Source organism: Engystomops pustulosus, chromosome 3 (genome assembly GCF_040894005.1).
Source record: "Engystomops pustulosus chromosome 3, aEngPut4.maternal, whole genome shotgun sequence".
Taxonomy (NCBI): Eukaryota; Metazoa; Chordata; class Amphibia; order Anura; family Leptodactylidae; genus Engystomops; species Engystomops pustulosus.
In genome coordinates, this window is record NC_092413.1 from 75,060,435 (window position 1) to 75,081,021 (window position 20,587).

Below are 20,587 nucleotides of genomic sequence, written 5' to 3' on the forward strand. Positions count from 1 at the left end.
AGGATGAATGACCAGCAGGTGGCAGACCTGTGCACAGTTCAAGGCAGCTGTTGTCTGTAAGTACGGTTCATATATAAGGCGCACTGGACTATAAGGCGCACCTTTGATTTCTGAGAAAATCAACAGATTTTTTGTGCGCCTTATAGTCCGGAAAATACGGTACTTCATCATTTTCAATAGTATGTCCTCTTTTTAAGTGAGATTATTATCAATCTTATTGTGCTCATTGTAAAATGTTATTTCTTATACATAATCATAAAAGCAGGGACGTAATCAGGAAATTTAACATGAATTAAATTTTTTGCCAAAAATTAAGCTAAAAATGTTCTTTCACACCTTTTCTAAATCTAGCTTCCTTATTTTGTTTGGTGGTGGTTAAGTTTGCATTACATGTTTGAATTTTTTGGTGGCTTTGCATCACATTTAAATTTGGTGTATTCAACCCTTTAACTAAAGATTGGAGAAAGCCTTTGTTATTTAGTACAAGGGCAACGTTCACATCTTAACCCCTAGGCGCACCAGGACGTTATAGTACGTCCCCGGGGCTAGATGCTTAGCGCACGGGGACGTTCTATAACGTTCTGCTTCTGGCACCGGCTCACGAACGGAGCCGGTACCAGAAGCAGCGGCTGTCAGCTGTCTAGTACAGCTGACAGCCTGCGCTAACACCCGCGATCGGAGCCGGCGTGTAAGGGTGTTTGCGCTGTGGATCGGATCTCCTGTGCCGCTTACCGGGGGATCCGATCCACTTCTGGGCAGCTCCGAGGACTGGCATGTGCCCCGGAGCTGCCCGGTCTCCATGGCAGTCAGACCCCTTCCGGGTCTGACTGTAAACTGTCTGAGCATGCGCAGACAATAAAATAGTATTGTAGAGCAGTGTATTGAACTTAAACCAGTGATCAGAGCATCACTGGTTCAAGTTCAAGTATGTATAAGTAAAAATATGCAAAAACACTTAACACTACACATTATAATAAATAAAAAATAAATACATAAAAATATATGCCCCTAAAAATTCCCATAAAAACACTTAATAAAGTATAAAAAACACAAAAACACAAAAAACCCCGCATATTTGGTATTGCCGCGTCCGTAACAATCTGTATAATAAAACAGAATCATTACTGGACCCGCACGGTACACGCCGTAGAAAAAAAACCCGCAAAAACGTTCCGAAAAAAGATAATTTTAATTAATACCCTATAAAAAAATGCTCTAAAAAGTAATTTAAAAAATGTTATGCACTCCAAAATAAGCCCACTAAAAAGAACAACTCTTCTCGCAAAAAATAAGCCCCTAACTAGATTTGTCAGCCGAAAAATAAAAAAGTTATGCATATGAAAAGATGATGATGCTAAAATGAACAAGATTTTCTCCAAATTGGTTTTTATTCAGTACAATTGAATAAAATACACAAAACCCCCACATATTTGGTATCCCTGCGTACGTAACAATCTGCATAATAAAACAGAATCGTTATTAGATCCGCAAAGTTAACCCCGTAAAAAACAAAACAAAAAAAAGCTCCAGAAAAAAGATCATTTTCAATTAATACCCTATAAAAATGCTCTAAAAAGGGATTTAAAAAATGTTATGCACTCTAAAATAAGACCACTAAAAAGAACAATCCTTCTCGCAAAAAATAAGCCCTTAAACAGATTTGTGAGGCGAAAAATAAAAAAGTTATGCATATGAAAGATGGTGATGCTAAAAGTAACAACATTTTTGCCAAATTACTTTTTATGCACTAAAAATGGGAAAAAAATAAAAAAATCTATATAAATGAGGTCTTTTTGTAATCGTGGCGACCCATAGAATAAAAATAATATACTATTTTTATGGTATGGTAAACAGCCAAAAAAAAAACCCCATGAAAATCTTCCTGAAAAGTGATGATTTTCATTTCCTCCACCAACAAAGAGTTAATAAAATCTCACCAATTAGCCTATAGATTCCCCCAAATTACGTACCAGAAAAGTGCATCTCATGTGGCAAAAGAAATAAGCCCCTATAGGTCCACATTAAAAAAAGAAAAAAATTATAGCCTGTACAATGTGACATAGCAAATCTGATCTGGATGGCGCCTCCTTCCCTTCTATGCCCGGCCGTGCGCCCATACAGCAGGTTACCACCACATATAGAGTATCCGTGTACTCGGGAGAAAACTTTGTGGAGCCTTTATTCATTTAATCCATTGTAAATGTTTAATTTTCCACCCAAAATGAGTGTATTGTGAAAAAATATTACAATTTGCAGACTGCACCTCCATTTTGTTTTAACCCCTATAAAACACGTAAAGCGTTAACAAACTTCTTAAAAGTGGTTTTTCATACGTTGAGGTGTGTAGTTTCCACAATGGGGTATTTTACGAGTCCCACTATTATTTAGGCCTCTCAGTGTCAATTAGAAGTTGAGCAGGTCCATCTAAATACAGGTTTTGGTGATTTTACAAAAAATGTGAAAAATGATACCTAAATTCTGAGCCTCATAACATTCTAGTAAAATATGTGGAATCTTAAAAAACCATGCCAACATAAAGCAGACATTTGGGAAATGTAAGTTATGAATTTATTTGGGAGCTATGACTATCTGCATCAAAAGTAGAGAATTTAGAACGTTGAAAATAAAGAATTTTTCCAAATTTTTGCCAAATTTAGTTTTTTTTCATAACTAAACACAAAAGATATCATCCAAATTTTTAAACTAATTTGAAGTACAATGTGTCACGAGAAAACAATCTCAAAATCCCCTGGATATCTCATAGCGTTCCAAAACTATAACCACTTATAGTGACACAGGTCAGATTTGAAGAATGGGGCCGCGTCCTTAAGGCCAAAATAGGCTGTGTCCCCTAGGGGTTAAGATGATTAAAGTGATTACATTAATGTAGAATTGGTCGCAAATGAAATCTACATTCCAGGGAAAAGAATTTGTGACAAATTAGATGCAATGGAATCAGCTATTCGTCAACACAAAACATTGCAACCTGAGCCAGAAAACAGCAAAGATAAATTACAAGACAGGAAAGGCCCAGAAAAGGCAAACCTGAGTCACAGTAAGATAAATCTCCCCCTTTGTTTACTAGTACATATTAGTCCCTGCAATATACATTAAAAATGCTAGATACTGCAAATGAGCTTCTAGTAGCTAAGAGGACAAGAGGAAAACATACAAGTTATGATGCACAAAAAAAGAAAAGAACAAATGTATATGAATCAAAAATAATATATATTATATATATGCATCAGAAAGTAAAAATAAATATACACTAGTAAAACTCTCTTTATATTTGGATTTGGTCCCATATTATGTTATATAGCCACATCAGAATACAGTTCTCTGTGTCCTTGTGGAACTTGGAAGTATCTTCTCTTGTAAGGGTCTTCTCTGAGTGATGGTTTGCCTTTCAATAGCAGCCACAGTACTGCGTTAACCTTATATTTTGGAGTAGTTATAAGGGATAGACTGGTATCCTGGACACCATCCATACATGTTGCTTTAGATAGAGTTTTGTAGATGAGTAGAAGCGCATAACTTTATCTACCACATTGAAAAGATTTGATTTAATACATAAGTGTGCACTTTTAGTGTTTCAAATATTGGAGTGCTATATCAGTGGCAGAGTCAGTGGTTTGGGTTTGCTTTTGGAAAGCGTGGAATAAAAACCGTAAATGGAAAAGTTTGTCAGGGCTCTTACAATCGGAGTACCATTGTAAGTGGCTGTCTAACCCCTTTATGTACAAACATAAAAAAATGGAACATAAAGTTCCCATTTTTGATTTGTAACACCACAATAAAACTCAATAAAAATGCTGTCTCCTAAAAAGCTTCATAAAATGTCATAAAAAAAGCTGCACATGCTGATGAATTATAGCATAAAAAACTATACTAAAGAAATTTTAATGGAAGGCAATATCCCAAACAATTAATTAAATGGGGAATTGGAGGTGAATAAATATTTTACATTCCCCTTCTGTTCTTAATTTCTGTTAAATTCTCCTAAAATGGAGAGTATAATTGAAAACCCTTGCACTGATGTGAACTGAGCCTAAAAAATAAGATGCCACAATTAGTGGTTTATTTATTCCTCACTAAAGAGTTAATGAAATTCAGTCAATAAGTTATAGGCACCCCAAAGGACACCAATAGAAAGTGCAATTTGTCTTGCAAAAAAAAGCCAACAACTGTTGACATACACAGAAAGATAAAACAGGTACAGTTTTAAGATCGGTAAATAAAGGAAAACATGGATTAAAGTTTGTCACAAAATACAAAAACGTGCTCACAGTTCGTTTGTTAACAGAAGAATTGAACTAAATTTGTAACATTATTTGTTAGTCTGTTTAACTTGCAAAATATTATTTAGCTATTGTGCTATATATTATTATACGCATATAAGCTTCTCAATTTGTGAAATAAAACCTATATAAAATTTTCTCTTTTCTTTTTATATATTTTATTTACTTATTGCTTCTTGTTTTAGACCTTGGCCGAATGAAATTTGTTGGACCATTTCTCCGCTTGTCTGGGGCCTTTTTTATAAGACGCACATTCCACGGGGATAAACTGTACTGGGCTGTGTTTTCAGAGTATGTGAAGACTATGCTGCGGGTGAGGTTTTTTTTTATTTCTCCACTTACAAGAAAGTTACTTTTGTCTAATCTAAACATTGGTCACATCGAATAGAGCTATATTGCCGCCACTGACATTTTTCTTTTTTTCAATTTTTTTTTGTCAAACTTTGGAACAATCATTTCAGGTTTATCAGATCATGTAATTTGACAAAACCGATGATACAGGCTCCAGTTTTGCTGCTTGAGGTCTAGACAATCCCCTCTGTTTTAATACACAGGTGTTTTAGCTTTGTTTTTATGTGTCAGAAAATTACATAATGACATACTCAAAATCCTGTTTGTACAGAAGATAATACTGCAGAAAGTGATAGCTCTGTGCTACTAGGCGTATCAACAAAATCAGAAAAGTGTCCTGCTTAGTCCTCAAGATTTAATTAATTCACACCTCAGCTGTTGCAAAACCTCATAATACACACCTTAGCTGCTGCATATTTTCATAAAACACACTATAGCAGTTTCAGAACATCATAATATACACCTAAGCTGCTGTAGAGCCTCAAAATACACAGCATAGCTACTGCAGAATATCATGATACACACCACAGCTGCTGCAGAATATAATAATACATACCTAAGCAGTTGTGGGGCTTCATAATACCACCTTATCTGCTGCAGAATATTATAATACATACCTAAGCTGTTGTGGGGCTTCATAATACCACCTCCTCTTCTGCAGAATATAATAATAAATACCTAAGCTGTTGTGGGGCTTCATAATACCACCTCCTCTGCTGCAGAATATAATAATACATACCTACGCTGTTGTGGGGCTTCATAATACCACCTCGTCTGCTGCAGAATATAATAATACATACCTAAGCTGTTGTGGGGCTTCATAATACCACCTCGTCTGCTGCAGAATATAATAATACATACCTAAGCTGTTGTGGGGCTTCATAATACCACTTCATCTGCTGCAGAATATAATAATACATACCTAAGCTGTTGTGGGGCTTCATAATAACACCTCATCTGCTGCAGAATATAATAATACATACCTAAGCTGTTGTGGGGCTTCATAATACCACCACGTCTGCTGCAGAATATAATAATACATGCCTAAGCTGTTGTGGGGCTTCATAATACCACCTCGTCTGCTGCAGAATATAATAATACATACCTAAACTGTTGTGGGGCTTCATAATACCACCTCATCTGCTGCAGAACATAATAATACATACCTAAGCTGTTGTGGGGCTTCATAATACCACCTCGTCTGCTGCAGAATATAATAATACATACCTAAGCTGTTGTGGGGCTTCATAATACCACCTCATCTGCTGCAGAATATAATAATACATACCTAAGCTGTTGTGGGGCTTCATAATACCACCTCAGCACCTCGAGGCGCCATTCACAGCAGATTTGTATTGTCACATTGTACGACCTATAAATTTTTATTTTTTTTGGTAATGCAAACATATGAGGGCTTATTTTTTATGGGATGAGATGAGATACAATGTATAGATAATTCATTTTGGGAGTCTAGAGCTTATTCATGAGATTTTATTAACTATTTCAAGGGGGACACAAACAAAATAATCAATTTTTATTTTGGATTGTTAGCATTTTTTTTCCCCCGCTCACCGTAACGTAAAAATAATATTTTATCTTTATTCTCTGGTTCACTACGATTGTGGTGATACCTCATTTATATAGTTTTTCTTATTTTTGCTCAATTTTCCTGGGCAAAACCAATATTGGAGAAAATCGCATTGTTTTTACTATTGACAACTTTTTAGGGCCATAACTTCTGTATTTTTCTGTTGTCAGATCTGGTTGAGGGCTTATTTTTTGCGAAAACAGTTGTTCTTTTCAGTCGTATCATATTAGGGAACATAACTTTTTGATCACTTTTTAGAACATTTTTTGTGATGGTTGCAGATAGAGAAAAGGGGCACTCCCGACGACAGTCTTAATGAGAAAGGTACACCTCCTTCTTAGTTTCTCTGAGCCTTTTCTATTGGAGGGCTGACAACATGTATTTTATGTGGTGGTGCTCATACCTGTAACAGCAATAGATATACAATAGGTTGTCCGTATGAAATATAGAAGAGAGGAAAGGTAGGCACTCACCACGTATTCTTAAAAATTCTTCTTTTATTCAAACATCTTTAAAAATTGGCACACACAGGGAAGGGAGCATAACATGCTGTGGAGCGTTCCAGGGACGAGTCGTTTCGCGTTACTGTCAACGCTTCATCTTGCCACGATGAAGATGAAGCTTTGACAGTAACGCGAAACGACTCGTCCCTGGAACGCTCCACAGCATGTTATGCTCCCTTCCCTGTGTGTGCCAATTTTTAAAGATGTTTGAATAAAAGAAGAATTTTTAAGAATACGTGGTGAGTGCCTACCTTTCCTCTCTTCTAGATTTCATTTTTTGTGATGGTGTTTGATTAAAAATTGTATATCATGAGAAGTTTTTCGATTTTTTTTTTTTTTTTTTTTTTTTTTTTTTTTTTTTTTTTTTAACGTCATTCACCGAGCGGGTTCAATATTGATTTATATTTATTGTACAGATTAATACGGACGCGGTGATACCAAATATGTACGTGTTTTTGTGTTTTATATACTTTATTTGCATTTTATGTGTAACTGGGGAGATTATGGGACTTTTATTTTATTTATTTAATTATATTATAAAAAGATTTTTTTTTTTTTTTAACTTTTTTTACATTTTCTGCTTCTTGGCTTGAACAAGCAATCGTCCGGGCAGAGCCCGGAGGGGAGAAAAGCCTGCATCCTCGGGTCACTCGTCGGGACCCGGGGCAGCGGCAGGAGGGATCGGTTCCCCCGGTAAGCACACCGGAGGTTTTCCGATCCCGGGTGTTAGTGCCGGGTCTGGGCTGTGATTTCCAGACACAGCCCAGACACCGGCACCAGCCCGACACCAGCACCAGCGAGACCCGGTGTCCCGAAATCTTCTCTGACGCGCCGCCGTAGAAATACCCTTAATGACCGCCGTAAAAAGCTGATACGGCGGTCATTAAGGGGTTAATAAAACTAGTGCAAACTAGGGTGCAGTGTGTAACAGATTCATGAAATGTGTCACATGGTCTTTATAAATTTGGTGCCCCCATGACTTCTCTGGTAAATTGAAGCTTTTTTTAGGTGCACTTTTTAAAAGCTTTAGAATTGTGGCGCAGACACAGTTGGGGCGCAAGTCGGAAAGAATTGTGGTGCACGGTCTGACTGTGCACTGGAACGCCCCTTTTGGTGCCCATTTTTTCGGTCTTGTCGGACACAGCCTAGCGGCTTTCACTTTGTGCTCCAAATGACAGGTCTACTTTATTCTTTGAGTCTATGCAATTACGGAGATGACAAATTTGTATAGGTTTTATAATGTTTTCATACATTTCCAAAAATAAAACCCTTCTGTTCTGAAATATTTTTTTGATTTTTCCATCTTCCGGCTCCAATATCTTTTTCATACTTTGGTGTATGGAGCTGTGGATGGTGTCATTGTATGCGACTTTTGATTACATTTTCAATGCTTATATTTATAGGAATGTACAGCCTTTTGATCACTTTTTATAGAATTTTTTTTTATATTTTTCAAATGGCAAAAAGTGCCATTTTCGACTTTAGACTTTCCATTATGGGGTTAAACGCAGTGAAAAACTGTTTTTATATTTTAAAAGATTGGGCATTTTGGGATGCAGCAATACCTAATGTGTTAATTATTTTTACTGTTTATTTATATTTATATGACTTCTAGTGAAAGGGGGGTAATTTGAATTCTTAGTTTTCTTTTAATATAATTTTTTTTTTACTAGGTTGATTCCATAGTTTCTCATATAAGACAATTTGACCATTTTCTTCTAGGTTTGAGTCTAAGTTACATACAAGCTTTTCTGTAATGTATGCTTTTCTTTACAGAATGGATATGCACCGCTAGAGTTTTTCATAGAAGGTCAAAGAAGCAGAACTGGCAAGACCATACACCCAAGGCTTGGTATGTATAGTTGATCGTAGAAAATGTATGCATTTTTGTAGATATGGACAAACATCACTGACACTCCAAGAAAGAAATAAACTAATAACTACATAGGAGTTTACCAGAAAATGTTGTGGAACAAAAAACTTTTTGGCTCCTTAATCAATACAGCACATAAATGGTGCCCCAAGGAGTAACTGTCTTTACAGCAGAGACTGTATTGCCACTGATTTCCACAGCAGGTAGTTAGTTATGGTGACTGGTCTGCACCCTTACTACCCTTTGCCTACATAATTGCATTCACAGTGCTTTTTCAAAACTTTTAGTTTTGTAGACTATCCTCAAAAATGTCTTGTAGAGAAAAGTGGACAAGACACGTCACACAGGACATGGAAATACAGACCTTGCCACTGATCCACATTTAGATATTAATGAAGCAGATGTCCATGCAAATTTGACGTTGAGCCCCTTTTACCTTCACAATTCACAAACCGTTCATTTTCAAGTGTGTAGTCTCATAAATTATCCCCCAAAATCTCCACATTGTCATACAATACAAGACCAAGTTCTCCTCAAGGACTTGCTTCTCCACACTTTTACTCAATTACACGTTGTGTCTGGAGCTCATACTAGGTTTACACATTGGAGGAAAAGAAGCAGCAACACCACATCGTGTTGATTCTCTGTCTTCCAGTGCCTCCGCACACTCTCACTGCCCGAGCATCACCTTTCACCTCTGTAGAGTTGCACGGATAACACAATTTGGAATTCAATATGATATGTGCAAATTCCCTTGAGGGACTCATTTTTTAGATTATATGTTACTGTATAATATGTTAATTTACAAAGAAGCAATACATTGTTTTTACTGTATTGTAAAGGTTGTCCTGGCAACATTAACTGCCTTTTTCATTTTTGTGTTTCTGTTTTTTGCTCCCCACCCTCAAAAATCAATAAGTTTTTATTTTTCCATGTACAGAACTGTACAAGATCTTCAATATATTGAACCATTTTAATCTTTCCTGTATCAAAATTTTGATGCATCATGCAGCTTTACTCTTCAGTGGCTCCTACTTCTGGGTAGATACAACCTACTCCTTCACCCTCAGCTCTCCCTCTCCCTTTACAAAGATGTTAGCCAAGAAGGGAGGATATATTCGGCAGCTAGAGAGAAATCAAGCTATTCATAGAATGGGGTGACTAGAATACAATGATAGATTACTAAACTTGGGGTTACTCAGCTTATATAATGAAGGCCAAGGGGAGACCTCATTACAATATACAAATACCTGAATGGGCAGCACAGGGATCTTTCCAAAAATCTTTTTATACGTAGATCTGTGGTCGTAACATGTCATCACCATAGACAGCAATTCTTTACTCTAAGAGCAGTGAGACTGTGGCTGAGAGATTGTATATGTTAAAGTGGGGCCTGACCTGTGTGCCTTTCAACAAGAATACCAAAGGATATTGCATCAAAACATATAGTTATATTGTTGTTTTGACATATTTGGGGTTGGGAGGGATTATTTTTCCACAATTAGCAGATGTGTAGGTTGTTTTTTTTTGTTTAGTTTTTTTGCTTTCCTTTTAATTTTTAGGCCTACTGAATGCGGTAGCTGAACCATTCTTCAGAGGAGAAGTGTATGATACTTACCTGGTTCCGATCAGCATCAGCTATGAGAAAATCTTAGAAGAATCTTTCCATGTCCAAGAGCTTCTTGGTGCGCAGAAATCCAAGGAATCTACTTCAGTAAGTTCCATTAGAAACTTAATAAGATGTGTGAAAACAGCCATGCATATTATAGGCCACTATTTCTCTTGCAGGGCCTGATTAAAGCCAGAAAAATACTCAAAGATAATTTTGGAAATATTCATATTTACTTTGGACAACCAATATCAATGAGATCCATGGCCTCCAGTGTGATAAATCGTTCACAATATAATCTATTGAACAGGTATTGGCAAAAGCATGGTGAATTAAGTGACATTGATATACACAGTACTAAACAATGTGCATCATATTCCAGACACAGTCTTCAGCGACCATCAGCGGAAGTGCAGAAGTTTATTTCAGACATGGCATACAAAATAGAACTTCATCAAATAGCCAACATGGTGCTAAGCCCTGGAGATTTGATAGCAACGATTTTGCTTCAGCATCTGCCAATGATGAACTATAATTTATTAGTAGAAAAGATACTTTTTCTAAGGAAATTAACTGAGGACTTTGGAGGATGTATAGATTGGCCGGGTATGTATCTTACATCCAATGGGGACATGTATCTTTATTTCTGCTAAATTGTCTAATTTTTTCATGGACCCTGTTTTAACATGTAAAGAGGAATTATTTCCCATGCTTTAGACCAGTGATGGCAAACCTTTTAGAGATTGAGTGACCAAAATGAGACCCAAAAACCATTAGCTTTTCCCAAAGTGCCAACACGGCAATTTAGGCAGTAACAAACTTATTGCTACCAGAATCTTTGAGCTCCAATCCCACATCCTTTCACTCTTTGGACAGGACCAAGCAGCACAAGATGGGTCACTTTAAAATAGCAGGGCACTACTTGGACCTGAGACTTGGCCTGAGACTGCAGGAAGATGCCATGTCTGGCAAACTCTGTGCCTAGGAGACAGCCCGTGTGCCCACAGAGATGCCTCTGGTTCGCCATAGTGCCATAGGTTCGCCACCACTGTCTTAGGGTAAGGTCACACGTGGCGTTAGGTTGCATTTTGAAACCCATTACAACAGCTGAAGAGAGGTGATTTGCCTAATTACATTACTGTTAACATTTGTGTTTACAACATTCTATGCAAACATGATGTCAACACACGTGTTAACATCACGTTAACACATGTGTTAACAATGTGTTAGAATGTGCATTTTGTAAACTCTAACTTTAACAGTAATATAATTAGGAAAATTGCCTCTCCTCAGCTGTTGTACTGTCTTTCAAAATGCAATGAAAACACAACCAAAATGCAACATGTGATTGCACCGTAACACCTTATATGTCGTCATCTCCCTGGGGTGTGACTAGAGTGCTTAAAAATGCAGAACACAACCTCAAATCCAAAATTTACAGTAGTGTCCACTCCTGCATATAACCCCCTCACATGGCTTGTATCCACTTGAATTTGAGACATTTGCAACAAAAAGTCTCAAAAAGAAGCCAAAATTTGTGCCTGTTAGGATAGGCAAACTGAACATGTATCACAAGTAAAAAGACATGATCATACATAAGGCGCAAAAATGACCTTCCAAATGTCTCAATTATACAGCAAAGAAATAAAAACCTGTGATACATGTCCTCCAATAAATCATAGATATATAGGGGACATTTATCAGTGCTTCTGCACCATCCATTTTTCACAGTCCTGTTGCTAATAACAATACACATATACTGCATTTTAGTCCCCACATTCCAAAAGCTAACGCCTTTGATCGGTGCTGTCAATAGAAAAGCAATTTAATACTTTATATTTAGCCTACAGACTAAGGTTTTTTTTTCTTTTTTTTTATACATATCATCCAGAGAGTAAATCCATTGATGAAGTCCTTCACTCCAGTATATTTCTGCATTCAAATATTATGGCTATTGTGGACAGGAACCTTGTTTTACTCGAGCACAATGTTACTGAAACCTTGACTGAAGATCTAGCCACCAAGCAGGCCCTCACTTTTCTGACTGGAGCCTGTTACAGAAACAAAATGCTGAATATTTTCATACGCCCTGCACTTGTTCTGTTGGCATTTAAAACAGCAAAAAGTCTCCAGAAAGGTAGATATTAATGTCTCTTTATTATTATTTTATGCTTCTTCTAATTTAGCAATCTGAGCTAGCACAGATCATGGGTGTAAACCCCTTAAGTGCTGTCATCAAACGCAATGGTAGCCATTTTGGATATGGCAAGCACTCCCACTAATGTCTTCAATGGGTGTTGGGCGGTTGCTTTGACAACTAAGACCCTAACTGTAGCTGTACATAAGTCATTAAATAACTACCAGGTTGATAAAGACACTCTGCTCAGAAATGGTTTTAATTCATAAAGACTAAAGATTATTATCTTGAGGTGTGATTGGACAACACATATCAAGAATGAACTGTTCCCTTCATCAGGTCCACATGCTATTAGGGATACATTTGGTGTATGGCGGAATATTGGTATATAGTACTGTAAAGGCAAAGATTGTGCAACAAATAGGTAGTAATTAATTAAATGGGAAAAGAATAAACCATATAAAAAATAAATAAATATAGAAAAACAATTACAATAAAATAGTGTGTGTGTGTATATATAATATGTATTACTTAAAATGCAATTTTTACTTACAAAAACATGCTAATAAAGACATCTGTATAAAGAGTCAGTGCATAGTCTGATATTAAATATTTATAACTATAGAGCTGTGTAATCTGTGTGCGCTATATAGATAAAGGAATAATTATTAATTATTAGTATAGTGATACTTGATGTTGCTGACCAAGTGTGTCACTAGTTGGCAACACAACAATAATGGTGTGTAGGAACATTGAGTGCTCTAAGGAAATCTTCCACGTGGGTTTATTTCTAAACCAAGCACACTTACATGTCTACTGAAACAGGATCCATTTTTTCTTTAAGCTTCGGAAACCTTAATTTTTGACAAAAGAAAAGCCCCTTTTGGTTCTGTCGTCTGGTAATTATTTACGCCTCCATTCTGCCCTCTGGCTGCGGGGGGAGGAGGCTGGCCGAAATGCTGAATGTAATCATCAATAATTGCAGTCAAAATAGCCTGAAGGGGATTCTGTGATGTAGCCAGGAGCCTCTGAGGCTCATTTGCATAATTTTAAAAGACTGTTTTCACATAAACTAAGCCAAAGGAAGAACGGATTTTGTTTCAGGAGGCACACCCCAGCAAATAAGTGTGCTGGCAGGCAGGTCTCTTCAGTTTGTTTTAAGCAAATGATTCTGGGGAGAGGGTAAACATCAATGACAAGTGATTATAAATGGTGAAATGAAAGATGGGGACCATAAGATTTCGATGTATGTACAGAAGGGGGGGGGGTAAACGAAGGATAATGTATAATATTTATAATAATTATAATGTATAATGCTTAAACAAAGTTTGAAACAGTGGCGTAACTAGGAGAGGCATGGCCCCATAGCAGATTATTGCATGGGGCCCCCCTTAAAAATATTCATACATACACACACGTTTATACACTTAAATACACAACATAACATTCTACACTCACTTTTATATACTCGTCCACACATACATACATATACACTCATATGCACACATTTATGTACTCATATATACATTTATACACTAATACATACAGTATATACAAACTCACTGTATATATATACAGTATATATGCATCAAAGTTGCATGCATACTGTTTATATACATACATATAGCATAGATACATAGATACGCGGACGGGCCATTGTATTAACCTTAATATGCCGTGTAGCAGGGCCCGGGCGGCGGTCGGACCGGGTATGGAAAGACAGTGCAGTCTCCAGACATTGTGATTGTGCCGCCGCCCGGGCCCCTGATGCTCACGGGCCCCGTAGCAACCGCTACGGCGGTAGTTACGCCACTGGTTTGAAATAAGAAAACAATTTTTGAAACAACAGGTTGGTTGCAAGAGGAAAAAGCAAGTGGACTATAGGTCCACTGTTCAGTTTTAGTCAAGAATGTACAAAAAAAAAAGACACCTTCTACAAGTCTGCATGCAAAGAATTAAAAATTATTGGTTATAGATCCAGTCACTGTGACCCGGGATCATTTTCTTATATTTTTTATCCATGATAAATCAACTTTTTAAAATTATGCTACTGAGCCTTAAAGGCTTTGGGCGTGTTATCAGAGCCCCTCCATGCTGTATATTTACAGGCTAGTACATTCTGAAGGAGCACTTCCCCCTCACTGCTCACCGGTGCCAAGATTAGAGGAAGTGCAGGGGAAAAAGTGAGATAAAGGAAACCTACCACTCAAAAATGGTAGTTCTAACCATCAAATACATCGTCTGAGCATATTTTCATTAATTCCAGAAACCGGCGATTCTTTTATTAAACTGTTTTATACCTTATATTGCAAGCATGCTTCGGCACACCACGATACGGGCTTGGCGCACTTTGTGTGCGCCTTTGCGCACTCGAAATTGCGCAGACGCGTGTGTGCCAGAGAGCTCGCTGACGTCACCGGCTCTCCAGCACTTCCGAATCAGGCGCATGCCCGAAGCGTGCTTGCAATATAAAGTATAAAACAGTTTAATAAAGAAATGAACGGTTTCTGGAATTAAAGAAAATATGCTCCGGCACCAGCTCACCCTGAGCTGGTGCGATGTATTTGAAAGTTAGAACTAAGATTTTTAAGTGGTAGGTTTCCTTTAAGTAGTGCTGATGCACATTAAAACAACTGCTTCTGAAGCCAGAGCACAGACTGCTTCTGCATAGCCCTTCTGGCTCATTAGCATCATTTTCAAAGTTGATTTTAAAAGGCAGAAGGACATGAATAACAAATATAAGAGGACTACCCAGTTAGGGTGCCTGGATCTATGATAAAGTGTCTCATGCTTTACTTCAAAAGTAGATTTTCTTTAAATGTGTATGTTATTTTATGATCATCATAGCTATATTTGTGCTGCATAAAACCTGTTATTTAGAGTCAGGATTTGATTTGCTTTTTAGATGATATACAAAGATCGTTTTGCTTTCTAAGGAATCTTTTGTCCAAAGAATATATCCTTTTACATGACTATGAAGAACAGGTAAGAAGTACATTTTTATTGAATTAAGTATAATGATAATGAAAGATAATATAAATAAAAGCTGTTTTTACAAACATTACCCAATTTCTTTAGGTAACCTTTGTTTTTCAGGCTACAGTACTATGTATCCACATTGCTGAACTGCATACACTTCCAGCAATGAAAAAAAATGCTTTCAAAGCAGGCAAACACATGGTTATATATAAAACACATGCCATCTAATGCATGTATTTACACATATCCCCAAACCGCCATGTGTGAACACATACTAAGGCTGCATTCACACTCACGTGTGCCCGTGGTACTGTAGCAAGCGGGGACACGTCGGCGCCAGGGAGAGGAGGAGACCACCCCCTCCCCTCTCCATAGAGTAACATGGGGCACGGCGCCTTAGGCTAAATTCACACTGCCGTGAGCCCGCCGCACCGTAGCACGGCGGGCACACGGCAGCGCGGGGAGAGGAGGAGGAGGTGAGCGCAGCTCACCCCCGCCCCTCTCCATAGAAACTAATGGCGCACAGCGCCGTAATACGGGGAAAGATAGGACAGGTCCTATCTTTCCCCGGGCTACGGAGCGGTACGGTGCCGCACGTGTGCTGCACCGTACCGCTCCCGTACAGGCCCGTGAGCCCATAGGAGTGTATGGGGGACGTATATCGGCCGCATATACGTCGGCCGTATATACGTCCCCCATACTGTAGTGTGAATGTAGCCTTACTCTGAGAAAAGATAGGGCATGTCCTATTATTTCACAGGGCACTGAACAGTACGGTGCCGCACTTGTACCACTCCCGTAGGGGGGCATGCGACCATTGCCGTCTATGGGGGAGATATATAAGCTGTATATACGTGCCCTATATGGCAGTGTGAATGCAGCCTAAGCCTGCAGAATTTCTTTATGCAGCCTCATTTAGGGCCCCGATTTCCGCTAGTCTCTTTCCCACCTGTTGCTTTATTGATAAGAGAGATGGGATTGATAGGTGGATTATACCTGAGGGCTTATTCCCATGTGGCGTTTTTGTCACATTTTTAAACGCATCCAAAATGCAAGTGGGAATGCGCCAGTAACAGACAGACATGCTGCTGGTTTTGGAGCCCTAAAGCCTGGTGTTTCTATCTTTCACTTTGCTAATTTTAATATAAAATATATTATTATATTAATTAAGTTTTAATGTTCTGAAGATTGAGGACTAATATTCAATTTGCATGTAACACAAAACATATTTCATCTTATCCTTTTAATTTTATGTATTGTGTGATGCCAGTGATATTATTTTTTGAATAAATACTCTTCTTCCGTTTATTTTTTTTTTTACAGGATTTTGAAGAAGGTTGTTCCCTCCTTGCCAAATTCAATGTTATTAGCGGGACCTCTTATGATGCTTTTATGAATGAGAATAATAATGTGGCTCAGTTTTTATACGGAATGATAAATCCAGTGCTTGAAGGATACCAGGTACCAGGTCACATTAATATGATCTAATATGATTAATCTCTACCTTGTGCACATATTTTTGTGTCTACCGTATACCGTATGTTGGACTAGTAAGCTGATTATTTATATGTGTATGTATGTGTACCGGTGTCCTTTTATTGGTCATGTAGTTTAGCAAACTGTAACCAAATGCACATAGGGACATTGTCACCAGAATTTAACCAATTAAACTATTACAATCTTCAGGTAGGGAAATGTATTTTCTAAAATTTCCTCTTGGATGTGAACTCTCACTTCCAATTTTATGTAAAAATCTTAAAACCTGAGATGAATCATTTTAAAGGCTGCTGGGGGAGCATTGCCTGTACACCTGTATTGAAACATCATGGGAATGCATGTGCACCAGGTGTATGATTAAGGCCACACACCCCTCTCCATTGTGGCAGTAAGATTAAGAGGCCTAGACCACTAAACAAAAAAAAGTAACTGCTTTTCTGACATATTTTTAAAATGTCCTTTTATTTTAATACAGGGTCACATTTCTTACAAATTGATCAGCGATTTTCTGGATTTTTATGGAAATTTTTGACAATATATTTTTTTTGTTTGCACTCAAACTATTATAAAAAGCTTTTAGGAAGATCATTTACCCTTTGAGAGATTCATAGTAATTGAAACGAAATGGAGGATAAATTGAGAATGGTCTAATTTTGTCAGTAATACATTCATTTAGCCCTTAAATGTACACATTCACAAAAAATTTTTTGAAAACCCTCTTAAAATTTGTTGTACAGAGACATTCCACATACCTGCTGTATGTAAGCACCGAAAAGCTCAGAAGCGAAGAGCCACACAGCAGACAGTTTATCAGCTCCACACTGACCCTGGCACACAGGGAGTGGCGATTGAGGTGGGGGCAGGTGAGGAAGCCCTATAGATGTTGTGGTCATGTTTGACCAAGTCACCTACAGCAGGGATCGCGACCATCCTGATCCCGGCTATCGCATAAAACCGGGATTGTACAACTTGAACATGCATTTTCAACCATGGTCAGCAAGGGGTTAACTTTTTTATTTTATGTTTAATACACTGTATAGCACAGCTAACACTGCAAAGCATAGCTTTTGTATTTTTGAATGATTTTGCTGAATAAAAATGCATTGGGAGCGAAAAATCACTTTTTTTCATTGACATCTTCTAAGAGGTGCAACATTTAAATTTTTGTGTTAAATGAGTTGTATTAGCTCTTATTTTTTGTTTGAGTTCTACTTTTTATTGGAATCATTGTTGCCTAAATGTGACTTTTTGATCACTTTTTATTGCTTGTTTGCATGTTTTTAAATTATTTTTAATGGTATTCACTGTACAGGTTTAGTAATGATTTTATTTTATTGTATGGGTTGTTACAGACATGGAACATGTGTGTGTTTGTATAGCAGGCCAATGGTGACTAGTTGAGACAGTGACTGGGCGTGGTCTAACGTCCTTTTTAAGGTTGTATGCATTAGAACTATGCAGGGCCGCAGTAAATTACAGAGCAATACTAATGGGCTAGCGTAGGATGAGAGGGCACACTGGTAGAGATGAGCGAACATACTTGTCCGAGCTTGATGCTCGTTCGAGCATTAGCGTACTCGAAACTGCTCGTTGCTCGGACGAGTATTTCGCCAGCTCGAGAAAATGGCATCTCCCGCCGTTTTGCTTTTTGGCGGCCAGAAACAGAGCCAATCACAAGCCAGGAGACTCTGCACTCCACACAGCATGACGGGGTACCCTTACACGTCGATAGCAGTGGTTGGCTGGCCAGATCAGGTGACCCTGGAATAGACTTGCCCCTGCCCGCGCTGCTCGGATCATTCTCTGTCTGGATGCCGCTAGGGAGAGAGCTGCTGCTGGTCAGGGAAAGCGTTAGGCTGTTCTATTAGAATAGTGTTAGGCAGGAGTGATTCTACAAGAACCCAACAGCCCTTCTTAGGGCTACAATAACGTTATACATTTTTTTTTTTTTATTTGCAGCTAGTACCATATTGTGAGGAATTTGCAGGGGGACTTGCTACCGTTGTGTTTAGCTCTTAGTGACACACATATCCACCTTAAACACCGAAGTGGGACAATTTATTAGGGGTTTGATTAGAATTAGGCAGAGTCTGCTGATTTATTTTTTTTTACCTTTATTTCTTTTTATAGCTCAAAGTCATATTGCAAAGCAGTGTGCTTTCACTGTAGGCTAGAAAATAGCCATAGGAGAACCCCAACGGCTTACTTAAGCCTCCAATAGCGTTATATTTTCCTTTCTTTTGTTTGCTTGTGGCTGGGCTTGCTGGCAATAGTAGTGCAGCTTGTACCATATTGTGAGGAATTTGCTGGGAGACTTGCGACCGTTGTGTTTAGCTCTTAGTGACACGCATATCCACCTTAAACACTGAAGTGGGACAATTTATTAGGGGTTTGATTAGAATTAGGCAGAGTCTGCTGATTTATTTATTTTTTTACCTTTATTTCATTTTATAGCTCAAAGTCAAACTCAAAATCCAGTTGTGTGCTGTCAGTGTAGGTTAGAAACTAGCCATAGCAATAGGATAGCATCGTTTTGTTTAAAAAAAAAACACACAAAAAAACAAAAAAAAAAATTTGAAGTTTACACTTTAATTTTGAAAATGTTTAACCCGAGGGCTAGGGGTAGAGGACGAGGGCATGGACGTGGGCGTCCACCTACTGCAGTTGTCAGAGGCCATGGTCCTGGGCGGAGTGAGACACCACCTGCTGATGAGGGAGCAGGGGAACGCCGCAGAGCTACACTCCCTAGGTTCATCATGTCTCAAGTTACTGGGACTCGTGGTAGAGCACTGTTGAGGCCAGAACAGTGCAAAGAGGTGATGTCGTGGATTGCGGACAATGCTTCTAGCCATTTGTCCACCAGTCAGTCTTCCACGCAGTCCACCCAAGTCACCGAAATCAGCACTCCTCCAGCTCCTCCACCTCAGCCTCCTTCCCCCCAGTCTGCCCCCTCCCAGCAAAATTTGGCATTTGAACCGGCATACTCTGAGGAACTGTTTTCTGGACCCTTCCCACAGTCACAAACCACTTGTCCGGTTGCTGCTGAGCAATTTTCCGATGCCCAGGTTTTCCACCGGTCGCAGTCTGTGGGTGATGATGACATTATTGACGTAGTGGAAGAAGTGTGTAAAGAGGTGTCGGACGATGAGGAGACACTGTTGTCAGACAGTGGGGAAGTTGTTGTCAGGGCAGGAAGTCCGAGGGGGGAGCAGACTGGGGGATCGGAGGATGATGAGGTGACAGACCCAAGCTGGGTTGATAGGCCGGGTGAACACAGTGCTTCTGAGACGGAGGCGAGTCCTATAGCAGAACAGGTTGGAAGAGGCAGTGGTGGGGCCAGACGGAGAGGCAGGGCCAGAGCTGGTGCATCAGCGCCAAATGTTGCCCGTAGTCAAGCTCCCGTGGCGAGGGCTAGATTTTCAGAAGTCTGGAGGTTCTTTAAAGAAACACCGGATGACCGACGGACTGTGGTGTGCAACCTTTGCCAAACCAGGATCAGCAGGGGCTCCACCAATATTAGCTTAACTACCACCAGTATGCGCAGGCATATGAATGCTAAACACCCCACTCAATGGCACCAAGCCCGTTCACCTCCGGCCGGGCACACCACTGCTCCTTCCCCTGTGTCATCTGCTAGTCAGCCCCCTGCCCAGGACCATGTCCCAAACACCTCCCGTGCGAAAACCCCATCTTCGCCTCCACGATCCTCCACAGCATCCACCCGCGTTCAGCTCTCCATAACCCAGACGCTG

At 38.9% G+C, this 20,587-nt stretch overlaps 1 protein-coding gene across 6 annotated transcripts in view; it reads left to right on the plus strand.

Moving 5' to 3' along the window:
• Positions 1-20,587, plus strand: part of GNPAT (glyceronephosphate O-acyltransferase) — a 159,557-nt gene that overhangs the window by 36,999 nt on the left and 101,971 nt on the right. For all 6 annotated transcript variants that reach the window (XM_072141110.1, XM_072141112.1, XM_072141109.1 and 3 more), the window contains 8 exons: positions 4,484-4,611; positions 8,517-8,592; positions 10,176-10,327; positions 10,402-10,532; positions 10,605-10,828; positions 12,114-12,359; positions 15,265-15,344; positions 16,662-16,799. In XM_072141110.1, coding sequence (XP_071997211.1) covers positions 4,484-4,611; positions 8,517-8,592; positions 10,176-10,327; positions 10,402-10,532; positions 10,605-10,828; positions 12,114-12,359; positions 15,265-15,344; positions 16,662-16,799 — 1,175 coding nt within the window. The remainder of the gene's footprint in view (positions 1-4,483; positions 4,612-8,516; positions 8,593-10,175; positions 10,328-10,401; positions 10,533-10,604; positions 10,829-12,113; positions 12,360-15,264; positions 15,345-16,661; positions 16,800-20,587) is intronic.